The 20,404-nt window shown below is 40.5% G+C and overlaps 1 protein-coding gene across 1 annotated transcript in view; it reads left to right on the forward strand.

Moving 5' to 3' along the window:
• The window catches only part of TTC9 (tetratricopeptide repeat domain 9), a 41,106-nt gene extending 21,381 nt beyond the window's left edge, over positions 1-19,725 (forward strand). Inside the window, exons 2-3 of the mRNA XM_058161936.1 lie at positions 7,907-8,089; positions 18,867-19,725. Of these exons, the coding sequence (XP_058017919.1) occupies positions 7,907-8,089; positions 18,867-18,946 (263 nt within the window). The 3' untranslated portion in view covers positions 18,947-19,725. The remainder of the gene's footprint in view (positions 1-7,906; positions 8,090-18,866) is intronic.
• Positions 19,726-20,404: the final 679 nt, after the last annotated feature.

Here is a 20,404-nt window from a genome sequence, read left to right on the forward strand (position 1 = left end):
CTCCTCATCTCATTATATCTACTCCCCTCTAAAGCATTCTGGTTGAGGAATTCTGGGAGTTGAAGTCCACAGGTCTTAAAATCGACAAGGTTGGAGACCCCTGGTTTAAGTGAATCTGGATTCCCCATTGACTTTACTTGTCAGAATGTTGCAAAAGTTGACCACGTGACTCCGGGACACTGCAACCGTCATAAATGTGAGTCGGTTGTCCAGCATTCGAATGTAAATCACGTGACCATGGGGATGCTGCAACAGCCGTAAGTGTGAAAAATGGTCATAAGTAACTTTTTTTAGTGCCGTTGTAACTTCGAACAGTCACTAAGCAGCCTGTTGCAAGTCGAGGATTACCTGTACATGATTAGCTATATGAACCTGGAAGGAAAAGAGCAAAAGGACAGTGTGGTCTTTGGATAACCTTTTCTTGGCAAATCTCCCTTTGGACTGGGTCAACCCTGCTGACTCGGCTTCTGGCCTCTTTTTGAGAGGAAGGGGATAAATTCAGGACCAAGCTTTTGTTCTACGCCTTTGTGCATTTAAGATGTATTGTTCTGAATGGAAATGTCAGCCCCCAGATTTTTATTTGTTTGGGATATCATTGGCGAGGCTGCTTTAGTCAAGAAGGAGAATATAATCCTTTACCACTCTGTAGCTGTCCTAATGAAAATCTGCCGCTTTAGGCTGCTGTCTACTTTGGGAACAAATCCCCATTAGCGCTCTTTGTGGTGTGTGACAAATTTCCGTCACATCTGACAAGTGCATGTAGGATCAGGCTATGACTCTTTGTTGTTCAAAACAGAACTCAGGTGACCCGGGCCAATGATTGAAAAGATTTTGCCGCAGCATTCAGGCATTTTCTTCCTTTTATCTGTCACACCCTTTTTCCAATCCCCACCCACATCTGAAATTACCATCTGTAAGCAGCAGCTACTTTCTCTTGCTGCCTAACAGCATCGGCTCCTAAAATTATGCCTTTCTTTCATGAGAGAGTCAATTCTGATTTCCACGGATGCTCACAACAACAACAACAACAACAACAACACCTATGGAGGATATCCAACGAACATTCATTGTATCTATTCATTGTATGCCACCAGACTCCAAATTTTGGGCTTAGACAACTTAGAACTACGCCGACTTCAGTCTGACCTAAGCATAGTACATAAAATTATCTACCACAATGTCCTACCTGTCATAATTACTTCAGCTTCAACCACAACAATACATGAGCAAATAATAGATACAAACTTAAGGTAAACTGCTCCAAACTCGATTGCAGAAAATACGACTTCAGTAACAGAGTGGTCAATGCCTGGAATGCACTACCTGACTCTGTAGTTTCTTCCCCAAACCTCCAAAACTTTAACCTTAAACTGGCTACTATTGACCTCACCCCATTCCTAAGAGGTCTGTAAAGGGTGTGCATAAGTGCAGCTGTGTGCCACCGTCCCTGTCCTAATATTCCTTTTTACTTACTCTTTTCATGTTTAGTTTAGTTTAGTTTAGTTTATTTAGATTTTTATACCGCCCTTCTCCCGAAGGACTCAGGGCGATGTACAGCCAGAGTAAAACAATAATATACAAAGTTAAAATAACAATTAAAATACATATTCAAAAATGGCCGAAAATTAAAACCGTCAAATTGACCTATACTAAAATACCCCAATCTAAAATTATTAAAAAACCAGAAATTTGAAAATTTAAAAATCAAGCCAGTCCCGCTTGGATGAACAAGTATGTTTTCAATTCACGGCGAAAGGTCCGAAGGTCAGGTAATTGACGTAAACCGGGGCGAAGTTCATTCCAGAGGGTGGGTGCTCCAATGTATCCAAATTATGTTTATACTTTTACCTGTTATCTTATATATGATTGACAAAATAAAAAACAAAAAACAAAAAAAACCTCATGAAATCAACAAGGCTTAAATTCAGGGTTAACTTATGCAACCGGCTTAATGGGGACATGCCAGAATTTAATCAATGGTAGTGACTGATCAATATGATGTCAGAATCGGTGGCAGCATAGCTTGGACCAGAAATTGCTAGCAGCTAGACAATCAATTTAAGCACAGGGGGAGAACTATAGGAAATAGGATGCTGGACCAGGCAGATCTTATGTCTGCTTTGCAGGCTACTGTGAATGGATGGAGGGTACATTTTTGTATCAAACTCGATTTTGCAATTCTGCATTACAATAGCGAAGGAAAATAGTCCTAAGCATATACGTATAGGTAGTCCTCAACTTACAACAGTTCATTTAGTACTGCTAAAAGTTAGACCACTACTGAAAGAAGTGACTTATGACCATTTTTCACACTTTTGACCGTTGCAGCATCCCCATGGTCATGTGATCAAAATCTGGATGCTTGGCAATTAATTCATATTCATGAGGGTTGCAGTGTCCCCGGGTCATGTGAACATTTTTTGCGACCTTCTGACGAGCAAAGTCAGTGGGGAAGCCAGATTCCCTTTAACAACTGTGTTACTAACTTAACAACTGCAGCAATTCACTTAACAACTGTGGCAAGAAAGGTCAGAAAATGGGGCAAAATTCATTTAACAAGTGTCTCACTTAGCAACAGAAATTATGGGCTCAACTGTGGAGGTAAGTCAAGGACTACCTGTATTACCATCTGAAGCAGAGTTAGAGCAGGTCCAGCTGCAGTTGATCAATCCCATTCCGTGATCAGGTCCAGGACAATTTGCTATGGCTAACTTGCAACGGGACAATCCAGCCATAACAGTTACACTAATATCAAAGGAATGGTGGAATAGGCTGTGGTGAGTTGGTCATAGTGAGTTGGCTGTAGTGAGTTGTCCCATTCTGTGATCAATGAGTGAATAGAGACAGGATCTGGAAACAGGGTCAGTTCTAGAAATTGCATTGAAATGTCTGCTGTTATTGTATCTAGCCCTTACCAGACAGACAGACGGACGGACAGATGGACGGACAGACGGACAGATGATGGACCTAGTCATCACACACACATACACAGTATTTTATAGCAGGGCTCTCCAACCTTGGTCCCTTTAAGACTTGTGGACTTCAACTCCCAGAGTCCCTCAGCCAGCAAAGCTGGCTGAGGAACTCTGGAAGTTGAAGTCCACAAGTCTTAAAGGGACCAAGGTTGGAGACCCCTGTTTTATAGTATACATAAAGCATCCAATAAGTACAAAAATTAATATTAAAGGCTGGGAGGAAACATAAGATAATATGAACAATGGAGTCACCTCATCAAATACCACTCCCTTGTGACCCCCAAACCTGTTAACATAAGGTTTCGAAAGGCTTCTTGAAGGTTGGCAGAGATGAAGCCAATCTCATCTAGAGTGGATGATGCCCCACAGAACAGGTGCCACAGCAGAAAAGGCCTGTCCCCTGGGTCCCACTAGATGGGACTCCTTAGCAAGATGGGACCAGCAACAAACCTCTTCTGCCAGACCTGATGACATGGACAGATGTAATTGGGAAGAGGCAGTCCATCTAATACAGACATTATTTATTTATTTATTTATTTATTTTTTCACAACAATATATGTAACTATCATACAGAAAGGTTATATAGTATATAAAGGTATAAGCATATATATATATATATATATATATATATATATATATATATATATATATATATATATATATATATATATATATATATATATGTAGGTCTTTGGTTATTCGGGTTTTCTCCCACGTAAAATTGGAAGTGTCTTGGCGACGTTTCGACGAAGTCTCATTCGTCATCTTCAGGCTTCAGCTTCGTGCTTCTGGGAGCCTGCAACTCAGACTAATCTGAGCACAACCAAGCCCCCACCCAAACAGGACACACCCCCAGCCAATCAAAGCACAAAAAACCCCCATCCAATCAGATCACAGCCAAGCTCCCACCCAATCAGTTCAAAACCCCCACTAGCAGTTAAAAAGGAAGAAACAGCTGCAATCACACATTGCTCCCAGAAGCACGAAGCTGAAGCCTGAAGATGATGAATGAGACTTCGTCGAAACATCGCCAAGACACTTCCAATTTTACGCGGGAGAAAACCCGAATAACCAAAGACCTATATATATATATATATATATGAAGAAGAAAAGAAAAACAATAGAACAGGAACGGTAGGCACGTTTGTGCGCTTATGAATTTTTTCCATCTTGGAAAAGACAGTCCAGCTTGTAAAAAAAGTGAGAGCAGGGATCCTATATCTGGCTTTGAACTAATCAATTCTATGGCCCTTGTCACAGAATAGTACCACTGTGAAGAGAAAAAAAAAGAGAATCTAAAAAAAGAAGGAGTCTCTATTGGAAATGACACGATATATAAATATGCAGAGAGAAGTGCAGAATTAACCCATTCTTGCTTTGTTGTACCTGGCACAAAATACAGGCTTGGAGATTTCTCACTGCAGTCATAGGGCAGAACATTTAATAACGATGTACTTTTGCCTGTGCCTATCTGTATAATTGATGTGACTGTGTGGCTTCAGTTCAGGAAAGATACAATTTGTGTAGAGTTTTTGTGAAAGAAAAACAAGCATCATAAATGAAAAGCTGAATCTCTTGCCAAACACATGACAAGAAAGAACATCATAAAGGTGTCTGAGAACAGACCAGGTTGCTAGATTTTTGTCTGTTGACCCTGTGCTGACAGCAGCTCTTTTCAGTCTCCTTATCATTCTGTAAATTGAAGATACCAGGACATGATGCAAGCAAAAGAATTTTTTTTACATACAGCCACAGTCCAGCCAGTGAGTCACTACCCTGAACCTGTAAATGGTCTTCTGCTCTGAAATAACCACAGTGCTTATACAGTGAGTTTGCATCTTCAGTGGGTGTAATGTAGCCCTCAACGACAAAGGGGCTGATGTGGGAAGCCCTGGTATAGGTGGTCCCATGGTTTTCCCAAATATTTTAAAAATAAATTAGTCTCAGGCCTTCATTTGCAGTGTAAAAAAGATAAAGCGGGACTGGCCTGATTTTTAAATTTTTAAATTTTTAAAATTTTTAATTTTGTAATTTTATATGGGGTATTTTTAGGTTGGGTCAATTGACGGTTTTAATTCGGCCATTATCGAATATGTATTTTAAATTGATATTTTAACTTTGTATATTTTATTGTTTTTATTTGTGGCTGTACACTGCCCTGAGTCCTTCGGGAGAAGGGCGGTATAAAAGTTTAAATAAATAAATAAATAAATAATAAAGAAGATATACTGAACAATCCAAAGCACTATGTAGCAGCTTTATAATTTTTACAGGGATGGGCACGCAAATGTTACATATCAACTTTTTGTTTTCCATATATATGCATAGCATATATATATATATATTCTCAGGTTTTCGCGGGTGTCCGTATGTAGGTCTTTGGTTATTCGGGTTTTCTCCCACATAAAATTGGAAGTGTCTTGGCGACATTTCGACGAAGTCTCATTCGTCATCTTCAGGCTTCAGCTTCGTGCTTCTAGGGGCAATGTAGGGGCACATTGCCCCTAGAAGCACAAAGCTGAAACCTGAAGATGACGAATGAGACTTCATTGAAACGTCGCCAAGACACTTCCAATTTTACGTGGGAGAAAACCCGAACAACCAAAGACCTATATACAAACACCCGTGAAAACCTCAGAAAACATATATATATATATATATATATCGTGTCCCACTCCTCCGCTGACGGCCGGGTCAGGGAAATCCGAATCAGGTGTGCCTCTGCAGCTCTGCCAAAGTCCTAGCAAAGTCTTCAGGGCAGGCAGGACACCAGAAAGTGACTTCAGCAAGATATGTTTAGACTTTGCCTGACTCAGAGAATGCCAGAAAGCAGATCCTTTATATAGGCCATGGAGTGTGGCTCCATGACTCAGCACTTATCCAGGCCTGCCCCTCCCTTCCTTCTGTTGCCTCCGCCTATCAAGTCTTCTGACGCGAGGGTCACTCCGGTCGGCAGCTGTTGGTAATTGACCTTCCTCAGGCTCACATGCTGTGGAGGAGGGGGAGGGGTCTAGTTGCTCCGTTTGCCTGGGCATGGAGCCAGAGCTGGGGGCTGGAGGTATTTCTTCCTCTTCAGCCTGTCTGGGCATGGAGCCAGGGCTGGGGCCGGGAGGCATACTAGAACATTCCTCCATGTTCGGAAGCAGATAAGAAGACCCCGGCTGAGGTGAGATTGGACGAGACACAACAATACACACACACACACACACACACACACACACACACCTTCTGTATGAACAACAGTCTTATTCTCCTCTTCTGTGGCTATTGGGTGGAACAACAACTGATGACCTTTTACCGATCCACAATAGAAAGCGTCGGCACTTATTGCATCACGGTATGACACGCTGGTCTGACAGCCACGGAGAGAAAAACATTACAGAGGGTGGTGAGTACAGCACAAAACATTGTGGGCTGTCCCGCACTAGATGATATTGCTAGGGCTCGTTGCCTTAAAGAGTGAAGAAAATTCTCAGGGACGACTCTCACCCTGGTCATCACTTCTTTACCTTCCTACCATCGGGAAGGAAATATAGAAGTATAGCCAGCCGTACAAACAGGCTGAAGAACACTTTTTATCCATGGTCTATCAGACTCCTGAATGAGAAATAACATCATAACTATGTAGTATGATGGACTGCAGGGCCAGTGCAATGTGTAACATATTCACACTCGTGCAATAGGACTGGGTGTTTTCTTCATATGATTTATTGGGTTAGGGATTTTCTATCTTCACAGTGAGTTGTATTGTGTTGGGGGCAGTGGTGAAATCTGAACTTTACTACCGGTTCACTGGCTGCGAATGCGCACTGAGCGTGTGCACGTGCACAGTGCGCACCATGCACCAAATGCAAGGTGCGCGCATGCAGTGTATGCCGAAAGGAGGCATGGGGTAAGTAGAACAGCGCGTGCGGGGGAGTGATCAGCTGTGGTACGCGATCTTTTTTGCTATTTCTAAAAGCATTTTTTTACAACCTATTCGGCCGAATAGTTTATAAGTTTATAAAAAGGCTCTGACGATCGCATGGCTCACTGTGATCATCAGAGCCTTTTTTTAACCTTTTAAAAGCATTTTTTAAAAGAAGTGGCAAGCGGGCAAGCAAGCGATTGGGTGGTTATGGGCAGGGGGAGGCAGAAATTTTTGCTACCAGTTCTCCAAACCACCCGCCATCATCGCTACCGGATTGGCTGATCCGGTCCGAACCAGGAGCATTTCACCCCTGGTTGGGGTAGGTGGGTGCACTGAGGGAGCTCAATCATTCTCATTGTACATATGTTGTGCGTTGACAATAAAGATTTGAAATTTGAAATTCTTACAGATTATTTCTTCAGATTATAACAGAAAATGGAAAGAGATCGTTGTGAATGTCTCTTTGTAAGAAAATAAAGTGCAAGTGTTGTTGAGTTAAAAGTATGCAATTTAAAGAGAAAATATTATTGGGTGTTATGCATGACTTCATGTTAAGTAGCTTTGCAGTTCCAATATCCATATTTATGTTTTCATATATTTATGTTCTCATTACACTATTTTTCTTTAGTTTAATATCATTTAAGCTGCCCCATATAATTCAGCTTTCTATGTATATGCTTTGTATGTGTGTATATTATTTTATCATAGAGTTTGAATCCATCTGTACAAAGTTGTGTTCTTGGAGCAAAGGGAATTCCTGGCTTATTTGTAAAACAAACAAACAGGTGGATACCATCCATCCATGCCACCTTTATGTCAATTTCTAATTGCAGTATAGACAATTTCTGCTGAGATTAGAGATTGGAAAATGGGATCTGATGCTCAGCTAAAGGAGACTACCATTTCCTAAGTTGTCTTCTTTTCGTCCAACTCCACATCCTTTCCCTTGTTGGTCTTGAAAGAATAATTCTCTAAAATAGACTTAGAATGTAGTAGTTGCTGTTCCTTTTTCTCTTGTAGCCTGCCTACTTCAAGCTGAGCTGGTGAATTATGAGCGGGTCAAAGAATATTGCCTGAAAGTACTGAAGAAAGAAGGGGAGAACTTCAAGGCACTCTACCGGTCAGGAGTAGCATTCTATCACCTTGGAGACTACAACAAGGCCCTTTACTACTTGAAAGAAGCAAGGTCTCGACAGCCAACAGGTACTACTAGCAAGTCATCATCCACTGTTGTTCTGTTCTCATCAGCATTTTTTGCCTCTCCTTTTTAAAAATGTATTTTGCTCAGAACCAATTCTCTTGTCTTTGCTCTGGTCATTTTTTTCTGCTCCTCTTTTCACACTTGTTATCCACAGGACTATATTAAAAAAGTGCAATTGCTCAGAACTGCAATCCTGCATCATATTTATGATTGCTACTGACAGAAGCAGGGAAACATGCAAGCGTGTGTGAACGCTTGCATGGTTCCCCGCCTCTAACAGTAGTAATCATAAATACAATGCAGGGAGTTATAGGATTGCAGCACAGAAAAATTAGGAGGCACTAATCTATTGAGCCACAACTCTTAGGTCCCATCATGGACCTTGAAGTACTCTGTAATAAATGAATCTCAGAAACAAAAATGTGGACTTAAGTAATTGCACTGGGGAGTCACTCATTTTTTTCAAGCAAGACTCATTAGCTTGTGTCCCATATTCTAATCTCTGCTAGTTATCAGTTCAGACCGAGGCAAAAAGGTATCCTTCTCCTAGCAAAACATTGGGTGTTCAGGAAGAGGGAAGGAGAAATAATAGGACTATTAGTAAAAGAGAGTATAAGGGCAGGTGGAAGGGGAGAAAGAGAGAGCAATTGACCTCAGATGCCATCAGAATGTGGCTTCTGACAGAGTATCATTGGAGAATATAGTTCAGAACAAAGAAGAGGTCTTCTATCCATTATTTAAATCAGGGGTCTCCAACCTTGGCAGCTTTAAGACTTGTGGACTTCAATTCCCAGAATTGAAAGCAATTCTCAGCAAAGCTGGCTGAGGAATTCTGGGAATTGAAGTCCACAAGTCTTAAAGCTGCCAAGGTTGGAGACCCCTGATTTAAAGCACTTTTGGTCTGGTATCTGAGAACTGAAACACTGAAAACGGTGCATAGAAATATGGGTGTGTGTGTACCTTGATGAACGTATCTTTTCTTTTATGTACACTGAGAGCATATGCACCAAGACAAATTCCTTGTGTGTCCAATCACACTTGGCCAATAAAAATTCTATTCTGTTCTATTCTATTCTATTTATATGTATATGTGTACGCTCACATTTTGAAAAACGGCCCAGCCACTAAATTTCCATCCAAGTGAGAGTTATTCATTACTTTCAGAAGAATTAACTTTAGGTAATCCTCTGGAGAAAAAGGGATTACAAAGCTTGGGAAGTGGGTGCCAAGATTGCCCTCTTGCTTGCCCTTATTATTGAAGTGGGAAGGCCTTTCCTTGAAGTCAGTCTGAACTGATCGCTTGAATCCTGGTGGGTTGTTGCGGGTAGATGCTTTTTGCATTCAAAAACAAAACAGGCCTTATGCCTGTTTTGAAAGATGTGGAGCAGTGGTGATGAAGCTGTCATTCTTTTTCCTGTTCCCCTCACTTTGATCAATGTGCTGTTGTATCTACTGTGTGGGGGAGTGTTGGAATTCTATTTATTTGTCAAATGGGAGTCAAGGGCATCATGACACAGAGAAATACAAGAGTCTATCTCACAAGTTCCAAAACTAGGTGAGTAAAGATAGATTTGAATAGATTTTTAAAAATATTTTACCTCATTCCAGCATCTGGCATTAAAGATAGTGCAGGATAACTTTGCTGCATTACCTAAAAAACCTATTAGTGCATTTGTGCACTAATCAGGGGTCTCCAACCTTGGCAGCTTTAAGACTTGTGGACTTCAATTTTGAAGTCCACAAGTCAATGTGCATTTGGAGGATGCCAATCATTTCTTGGGAAGAAGATGTGAATGACAGATTTCACTCAGATTTCTCCCATTTTTTAGCAGGTTCTCGTGGCTGTCAAAAGGACATCCACGAAGAGTTAGCTAATGAGCTGGGGACTATTTAGTGCACAGAAGACTCCATGGGTTGGAACTAATACAAAGCTAAGGTCAAAGTCTTCTCTAGCAAAAGATGTGTACAAACAAACCACTCTCTGTCACTCAGAAGGCTAGCTGGACATTTGCTTTGCATTGTCCTCTTCATATCCCACAAGACATTCTGCTTCCATCTGTCATGCTTGGCTTGAGGCTGCCTTAAGCACTTTTCGTTCGTCTCAGACAGCTGCGTAGCCTGTATTTGCTCTGCCAATATGTTTATATACCCTTTCAGTCAGCCTGGTTAGATTAGAGGTTGTCATATCTACTCTGCATCTTACTTAACTACAGGAAATATCTGACTTCTTCCAAATGACAACTAATTAGAGGGGAGTATTAAATTATTTTCATTTGCGGCTCCCCCCCACCCCTGTTCCCTAGCACTAAGGAAACTTCAGGAACCCACTAGTGTTACCAGCTATTTCATATTTGGACACCATTTTTACATTTATACATTTCATGCTCGATTTCATCTGGAGAAAATGTTTCTTAAATGGTAGAGGAGAGGGAGATATTTGATCTAAAACTACTACAGAAGAAGATGGGAGAGGATATCATTTTAAGTCTCTTGACCTCTTACTGCTGTTAGATGCATATCAGAAGATTCCATAAGACTCAAGTTTGATGAAAAGCAGTTAGTGGAATATCTGTAGGGAAAGGATTAGATTAGGAGTGAAACGCTCCTAGTTTGGACCGGTTCGGGAGAGCTGGTAGCAGAGATTGGGGCTGGTTCAGAGAACCGGTAGCAATCGTTGGCTAGCCACCCGTCTGTGGCCCGCAGCCCTTCCATGCTTCGCTGCCTTCTACGTGGCCTTCCCAATGTCCCCGTGGCCAGTTTGTGAAGGCAAGTAAACGGAAGGCCATGTAGAAGGCAGGAAAGCATGGTAGGGTTGCAGGGAAGGGAGCTAGCATGAGCAGCCTATCTTACTCCCTTCCCTGGTGCCCTCCCATGCTTGACTATCATCCACGCTGCCTTCCTGGCAGTCCCACACTTGCCTTCCCCCCACCCTGCATCCAGCCCATGATGGGGAATGTACCACTTTTGGGCTAGGCCACCCACCCTCGGGTCCCTGAAGGATGTGCTCTGCTGCCGCTGCCACCGTCAGCACTGTGGCTGCACAGGAAAAGTCCCCGGTGCAGTGCAGTTCCAGGATGGCGAGAGAGCCTAGGCAAGCTCTGCCCCCTCCCCCACTGCTGCTGCCAAGCACATTCACCCAGGAAAACTCCCCGGCATAGTGCAGTTCCAGGATGGTGGGGGAGCCCAGGAAAGCTCTTTCCCTGCCGCCACTGCTGTCAGGCGCGTCCGTGTGGGAAAAATCCCCGGCACAGCGCAGTTCTGTGATGGCAGGGAAGCCCAGGCAAGCTCTCCCCTACCACCGCTGTCGCCACTGCTGCCAGGTGTGTCCATCCGGAAAACCTCCCCGGGAAGGGCTCTCTCTATGTGCTCAGACCAGGTGTGTGTGTTTGTGTGTAAGAAAGAGAGTGAGAGAGAGAAAGAGAGAAAGAGAAAGAAAGAGGAATGGAGAGAGAGAGAGAGAGAAGAGAAAGAAAAGAAGGAAGGAAGGAAGGAAGGAAGGACAGAAAGAAAGAAAGAAAGAAAGAAAGAAAGAAAGAAAGAAAGAAAGAAAGAAAGAAAAGAAACTTATGACCACAATTGTGCCCCAAATTTTGGTTGCTAAGCAAGAGCGTTGTTAAGTGAGTTTCACCACATTATTACAAGTTGACCACACCCACCCAGTCACATGACCACCAAGCCACGCCCACAGAACCGGTAGCAAAATAGATTAGATTTCACCCCTGGATTAGATCCAAAGGTTCCTAAAGGTGACTAAAGTTTGAGACTCCTCAAATAAAACTCACATCAAATCCATTTATTTTCACAGAAGTGCAAAGCACGCCATTCAGGGGTGGGCTGCTGCTGGTTCAGACCAGTTTGGGCAAACTTGTAGTTGTGACCCGCGGGTGGGCCTGCCCCCGCCCATTCGGCCCGCTGCTATCCCATCCTATATCGCTCTGTTTTTGAAGCCGTATGCATGAGCAGAAGGCCGCACGCAGGCACGCTCACATTTCCAGTTGTTACAACTGGCAGCAGCCCACCACTGGCTCCATTGAATTCAAAGCCAACCTTTGTAGGAATTTGCTGCACTGGCAGCTGTCCCTGCTGTCACTGACTCAGCTATAACTTTTTGGAACTCAATACCTGCTCTAAATAAGTGTGTGTGTGTGTGTGTGTGTGTGTGTGTGTGTGTGTGTGTGTGTGTGTGTTTGTCAGAGCGTCAGCCCTTTAAAGTTGACCAGATCAGGAAATGGATTCCAAAGATGACTAGCACTATATTTTATTTAAATAGGTTATACTAACAGAATAATGTGGCCTGATGTGTTTTCCCTTCCCTCCCTCTTATACCCCAGGGAGTCAGGGAGGAGATTATTGGAGTCTCTCGTTAATGCTTTCTCTGTTTCCTAGACTCAGTGCATATTTTTGCATATGTTTTTGTTGTACTATCTCTAAATAGTTTCTCCAAGGTTATCTCCAAGACATTCTACGGTAAGACATCTGCCAAACTCTATTGATCTTTCCTCTGTCTTGTGCTCACCTGGGTGAATTGTTGAAATCCATTTTTGACAAGTTGATCTGTGACATGTAACCTACCCATTATTGTAGCTGCTGCTTCCAAAGTGGTATTTATGAGTTTGGTTTGCTTGCTTTTTAAAATCAATTTCTATGTTTTGAGAACAGAGTGGAATAATCAAGTAAAATCATATTTGGAAGCTGATACAAAACTAGACCTCAATGTGTTACATATTTTATGTAATTTCTGATAGCTACCCTACTTTACCGCCACCCTCCTTTGTCTACACCCATGCTTATGAAATAATGGCATGGGAGGGGGGAGAGACCACATACTTGTGGTACATAAGAATTTGATGCATTTAGTAAGAGTACATTAGTACAACCCAGTGGAAGCTCACTTCACTGAGTAAGCAGGAATGTATTTTAAAGATGAATCCTGTGTTCTAAAAACCTGCTGCTGGAAAAGCAATGTCTTTTCTACTTCTTTATTTCTCTGCCAAGAGCTTACAGTATGGAAAGCTAACCTGCCTGAACTGCATTCTACCTTTGCCCCCCAACCTCAATCAGAAAAAAGTAGAGAAGAATGTGAGATAATTGAGTCATTCTTTTATTAGAAGATGAAGTTTGCAGTAGGGCAGGAAACCTTTCAGAAGTGATAGGCCAGACACATGATGTGATTAAGAAAAATGTTGCCTTGACAATTTTGTGAGGATCCCTCTGTCCAGGCAAGTTCAGCCTTGCTATTATAAAGTGTCAATCATTTTCCCCCCTCAAGCAAAGGAAACAAGAATTGGCTTGACCAGAGGTGTTCAAACTTGGCAGCCTTAAGACTTGTGGACTTCAGCTCCCAGAATTCTCCAGCCAAATATGCAGAGAATTCTGGGAGCTGAAGTCCACAAGTCTTAAAGCGGCCAAGTTTGAAGACCTCTTGGCTTGACCCTCATCCTTATGTTTGTTGGGGTGGTTCTTCTTTTTCATGAATGATACACATGGAACTTTCCAGAGGACAAGCAGACAAATGTCAGTTCCACAGAGCTTACAAGATAATACTTGGAAAAAAGCACGGAAAAGGGAATCTATGAAAATATAAATAGGGAACTACCACAAATGGCTTCACCTGCAAATGCTGGGGCTTGCTTACATGCAGCTTCATCAAGGCATGAGAAGCAGTTGTGCTGAAAGCTTCACAAAAACAAGGCTTGAGGAAAGATTTGAAGGCAGAAGGGAAATGGTATCATGGAATCCTGCAAGGCAATTCGAAGCATTTAGGGGAGGGATGAGAAAAGATGTTGTATTATGAAATTTAAGTAATACTTGGTACATTTTAAGTAATACTTGGTACAAATTCCTTGTGTGTCCAATCACACTTGGCCAATAAAATTCTATTCTATTCTATTCTATTTTTAATTTCCCAAATGCTACCTTATTCTTTACTGGCATTCTCTTTTAAGAAAAATGCAAAATACTTTCATGAGGCCCTAAAAAATATTTAGGTGAGCTTCCTGATAAGCATAGCCAGAATGTCAGAGAGGGAGTTGGTTCGTGTTCCTAATCTTCACTGATGCATGAAATGATTGAAGAAGTCCAACTTTTTGTCTGCTCTCCCCAAACTTTTGAGATGCAATGATTTAGAGAAAGTAGATGGGAAATTACCATTGGAGAAGTTGCCATTAATTTTGGACTATTTAATTAATGGAAGCAACATGAAGTACTGAGAAACATGTCTATCATGCAAAGAGACCACTATGTTCTCCTCACAAGAAATTGCTTGATCCTAAGTAGCTATGATTGGCAGAAGTCTTTCATGATTTTATATAAGAGTTTTGAGAGGGCAGAGTTCATCTGCATATGAAGCATACTGTCAGCTATTATCCATGTTAAAATAGGGTATCATATCATATGGAGAACCTCCTCATTCCTGCCAATTTATGGATCTATAGATTAAGTGTCCAGAAGCTACCTAGGCCAAGTATGGTGCCCATGAACATTAATGTGCCGGTGGTGAAATCCAAATTTTTTTACTACCGGTTTTGTGGGCATGGCAGGGGAAGGATACTGCAAAATCCCCCTTCCCTCCCCACTCCTGGGGGAAGGATATTGCAAAATCTCCATCCCCACCCCGCTCTGGAGCCAGCCAGAGGTGGCATTTGCTGGTTCTCCAACCGACTCAAAATTTCCGCTACTAGTTCTCCAGAACCTGTCAGAACCTGCTGGATTTCACCCCTTTAATGTGCCCATTTGCCTGCCTCACCTGACTTTTTAAAAGTATTTTTAATTAAATGTAAACAGGAAATAGTTTTACAAAGCAAACTCCAGCCTGAGTTCCAGAAAGGTTCAGGTAGAGCGATACAGAGTTGCTTGGATGACTATTCTATTACATGGCACTTCTGTGACTGACAATGCCTCCTATAGCAACTATCTTATGAACAGGTTGATTTCCTATGGCAACAATTCTATGATGGCAACCATGACATGTTCTCAAAGTGTCCAGGGAACCTTTGGCACTAACAGATGACCTATTCCTGATCTATATAATCAGATGTTACAGACAGCAGACAGATCTGATTGTGAAATCAATAGAATAGAATAGAATTTTTTATTGGCCAAGTGTGATTGGACACACAAGGAATTTGTCTTGGTGGATATGCTCTCAGTGTAGATAAAAGAAAAGATACATTCATCAAGAATCATAAGGTACAACACTTAGGATAGTCATAGGGAACAAATAAGAAATCAGGAAACAATATCAATATAAATCATAAGGATTGCCAGCAACAAAGTTACAGTCATACAGTCATAAGTGGAAGGAGATGGGTGATGAGAACGATGAGAAGATTAATAGTAGTGCAGGTTTAGTAAATAGTTTGACAGTGTTGTGGGAATTATTTGTTTAGCAGAGTGATGGCGTTCGGGAAGAAACTGTTCTTGTGTCTAGTTGTTCTGGTGTGCAGTGCTCTGTAGCGTCGTTTTGAGGGTAGGAGTTGAAACAGTTTATGTCCAGGATGTGAGGGGTCTGTAAATATTTTCACAGCCCTCTTTTTGACTTGTGCACTATACAGGTCCTCAATGGAAGGCAATTGTTTTTTCTGCACTCCTAAGGTAATCTAGGGAAATATTTGTCCCAGCAAACCCCCCCACCCCAAACGTTTGAAAAATAGGGAAGACTTTAGATTGATAAGTTTCACAGTATGTGGTCACAATGAGGACTGTATTAGAGTGATTATAACCCACCTGTCAATAAATAACATATTTGCAATGAAAAAGATGTAATTCCTTCCCTCCCTCTCTCCCTCCCTCTGGAGAGCAGTACAGCTTGAAATTGTCCTGGTTGCTGCCATTAGTTAGATTCACTGTTGCCATGCAACATACTTACATTATATTTTTTGGCTTCTCAGTGCACAACTCTGGATCAGCAAAGTCTCTTGAGCTGTCATACATCCTCAAAGACATTTTACAGGTTTTTTTAAACAAATAAAAATATCACACAATATGCTAAAGAATGTGCAAGAAATAAAAGCCATCATTTGTTTAAAAATGCTTTGATTTAATAAATCAGATAAATAGATTCACACATCAAAAATTGAACAGTATAGCTTAGAGCAATGTCTGAATCCAATCACTGTCAAAATTCTGGTATTCACAAACATTTTAAGTATAATTGGATAAATTAACTCCAATGGCTGGCAACATCAAGTTAAGCCAAACTCAAGCCATGGATGGCATAAACACATTGACTGGGGGGGGCAGCGGGGGGCAGAGGGGTAGTTGCAGGATTATGCTTCCAGTTGGAGGTTTAAGAAAATCATGTTAATCTGTAAAATAAAACAAGAAGAAGAACACTTGCCTTATGACATTTGTTAGTGCAATTGCCTAGAAAAAAGGACTTGGGTAAAGCTTGCAGAAATGGTTTCCATGAAGAATACCTTAGCTAGGATTTCGATAACCAAGCCCAAGAATCTGCAGTAAAAATTGGCTGAGGGATTTTTTTTTTTTTGCTGCAAAACGTTATATCTTTGATTAAATCTTATTTTATCTTCAGATGTTGAAAAGTGCATTTGAGAAATTATTCATATGCATGAACTTATCCATAGGTCACTAGGTCCACTTCCTTCTGTGCTGACAAGAAAAGACATACTATCCACTTGGCATTTTATACTTCGAGTTTTAGGCCCCTTGCCCATCCCCTATCACACACTTCTTCTCCATCATTTTAAAAATTCATCTCGTTGTTTCTGTGATCTTCAGGAAGTGTGATTTTTAAGCCTATTTAAGTAATTATCCCTCTTTGTTCACTGGGCATATATTCAAGGTTTCATATCTGTGCCAAGAGGGGAGAGATTCAAGTGACAGAGAATGTATTATATACATGTATTAATTATATACATGTATTAATACAATTAATACATATATATATTATATATATATTATATATATATTAATTATATACATGTATTAATACAAATTTTGTATTATATACAAAATTTGAACACTGTCCTAATAGCAAAGATGGCATTCGTATATTTTGAAGGTTCTTTGAAGTTTTGTGACTGGTATGATGCACAATATATAAAGTAGCTACATATCAATTGTTCAGCTTCAATTTCTTAAAGCAAGCAGTACAAGTGTTATGAAGGGAACTGATAAAACAACTTCCTAGCAGCTCTCCAAATTATAAATATTTCATTATTTATTGAAACTATTTTTCAATCTTCCTGATCAGTCCAAGGATGAATTATGATATCATATAAAAAGAGCAGACAACGTAACAGGAAATTATATCTACATCAAAAGAGAAACAGGATACTTTTTTTAAAAAGGGATATTTGTACTTCGATTGTGTAGAATATGTATCTTTTTTCTCAGGTAAAGATGGGCAACTATAGAGCTCCTGATTCCACTCAGCTGCAACTTCCACCATTCTTCCTTGCTATTTATGATTGAGACTGTTGGGAGTGGTAATTGAAAAAAAATTTTTTTGAGGCTGAGAGATTCCCTACCAGATATTTTATGAAATTTCCAATTGCACGTCTTTGGTCACATAGTGCTGAACCTTCTAATTGTGAACTGTTTTATGGATGCTCTTTACATACTGTTGAAAACCAAGTTAATTCTTGTCTCTTACATTAATTTTTTCTTGTGTTTCCCGCCCCCCCTAAGAATTAGCTACTACCGGTACAGTGTCAGATTTCATTATTTCTGAGACTATGTATTTACTCATGCCTGAACGCAGTAATCAAGACCATTTCTATATTTTTGCTGCATACATATTCTAGGAGATTGACACTACAATGTTTTGGTAGGAATTAAATATCTGCATAATTTTCATATGTACCCTGCCAATGTAGAACAAGATGATATCAACAAAGATCTGGTGCCCCACAATCCAAGAGTCCCATATATAAGACCATACATTTCCCTCTTCCAGAGGAAGTTAGGGGCACCACAGAGGAAATTGGTCTTCAGTATTATTCCATGGAAATGTATATCTTGCAGGCAGAATGTGTTAATGTCTTCATTGTTTCCAAGAGAGGTAGAGATTTCTGTCTGAAATCCTGGAGAGCTGTTCCTAATATAGACAATGCCAGGCTAGCTCTCTATGTTTGAGGAAGCTATGCTCAAGTACCAACTAGATCAAATGAAGAATCCACCTAGCCTAACATAAGCTCATCAGATCAGGGGTCTCCAACCTTGGCAACTTTAAGACTTATGGACTTCAACTCCCAGAGTTCTGGGAGAGGTTGCCAAGGTTGGAGACCCCTGCATCAGATAATTCCAGGAAGGCAACATTCCAATAGCTAGATTCTTATCATCACTAATGCCCTCTAATAGAATACTATATTTTGAGCGGGTCTCCATTGCCCCATTGACATTTAAAGTCACATTATGTCCTTTGCAAAATATAAAGTACAGTAATCATCGTTATTTCAGACATGTTGCATGTGTAGGCAACACAGGTTGGGGGTACATTGTGGAAATGAGTAAATGAGGCTATGCTAATTGTAAAACATTCAGTGCTTGGTGGCTAACAAGGACATGATACATACCTAACATACTAACGTCATCATATAGTTAGTCTGGTTTGAACTTAGCATAGCATTTTGACTTAGTATTTGAGTTCTACGATAGAAAAACTAGCCATATGCTCAAATTGATGGTTGATCTCTCCTAAAATAGCTTTTCCTTATTTTATTAGCAGTTGAAAATACAATCTAGAAATGTGGCTGTTGCGGATTTCAAGAAGAAAGTTACACTAAGTAGTTGTATTTTAATTATTTTTCTCTGCAGATACCAATGTTGTACGGTACATCCAGTTGACAGAAATGAAGCTTAGCAGATGTTCCCAGAGGGAAAAGGAAACATTGTAAGAAGAAACCCAGTTCTGTGGGCCTGAATGGACATGTCCTCCGCCAAACGATCACCGGGTGAATTGTCCTTCCCATTGGCTTCACATTAGACTGACAAGTTTTCTCTCCTCTCCTGATGTTACTTTTGAACTAAGAAGAGATCCTGGATCTAGCTTTGGCTATTTGCTGGTTTAGTGATAACATTCTAGTCCTCCTAGCACAATTGCTCTGGGAATTTGGATGAAGAGAGCAATAGAAAAGGATTCACTTTGCCTTGTGCTTATATTCTGCTACTTTTGTCACAGCAGCCTTCCAGAGATCCTCCTTTTCTCTTCAAATACAAAGACAATAGCTAATGAAGAAAAAATATATATAATGAAAGTCCCTTGTAGTACATTTTACGTAGTACAGAATGTTCAACAAAGTTGAGAGTCTGGGCATGGGATAGTATCTAAATGAGAATGTGAAAGATGCTGTTCTATATGGGGATGAAAACTGGAACAATTACTTAATATCAAATATATGTTGTTAACAGGCAACAACCCCACATATTATTTCTTAGAAGGCATGGCTGGGCTCTAATACATAAGGGGGAAGCATGATTTTATAATTAGTTTTCAGATTATAGAAATTGAAGCACTGAATTATGGGCTTGCCACCATCTTAATATATACCTTAACTTTTCTGTGCCTCAGTTTTTCCATCTGTATAGAGGGAACAAAAATGTCTCCCTACCTCACAGGGGGTGTTGTGAGAATTTGTTAACTAATATTTGTACAGTGCTAAATTATATTACTGGTTCACCGGACTAAGCTTGCGATTCTTACACGTTGTCTTGATACTTTCCTGCTTGTTTTCATTCATTACTTTTAACTCAAGGTTACATAGAGATCAGACCATAATCCCCCAAATCAAGACATTCATCGGTTTATCCACTACAGGCAAAATAGGCAGCAATGTCCAAACATCCTTCCAATGCTAGTGAGAATTTTAGGGCATGATTTGTTCAAATGCCAGAAACTCAGTTTTAGCTTCTAAATTGCCTCTTAAACCCAGAATATCTGACTTCACAAATGTGTTACTGAATTACAGGTTCTTTTAATCCCATACAATAAAATTAAGAGGGAGGGTGAGGATTGCAGTATTATTCCCCAGAGATTATACCTCAGTTGTATTCCAATTGCATGATTTAGGTATTCCAATCACATTAAGAAATCTATTATCATTTCAAAGAGTTTCCCAATGAGTCAATAGATGAATACCACTGGAAAAAAGAAATCCAAAATAATGTTCTTCCAATGGTCATAGGAAAAAATCCAAATGTTTCATTTTGTAGGTCATGCTTTTCTAATATCCTCTTTGAGTGACTTCTTTTTGTGAGGCTGATCAGATGCCTCTTATTCCATATTAGTTATGTCAGGTTGATCATCCTCTTGCTTTAGGAAATTCATTTGAGATAAGTGAAGGATTTTATCTTTA

The sequence above is a fragment of the Ahaetulla prasina genome, chromosome 1, assembly GCF_028640845.1.
Source record: "Ahaetulla prasina isolate Xishuangbanna chromosome 1, ASM2864084v1, whole genome shotgun sequence".
NCBI lineage: Eukaryota > Metazoa > Chordata > Lepidosauria > Squamata > Colubridae > Ahaetulla > Ahaetulla prasina.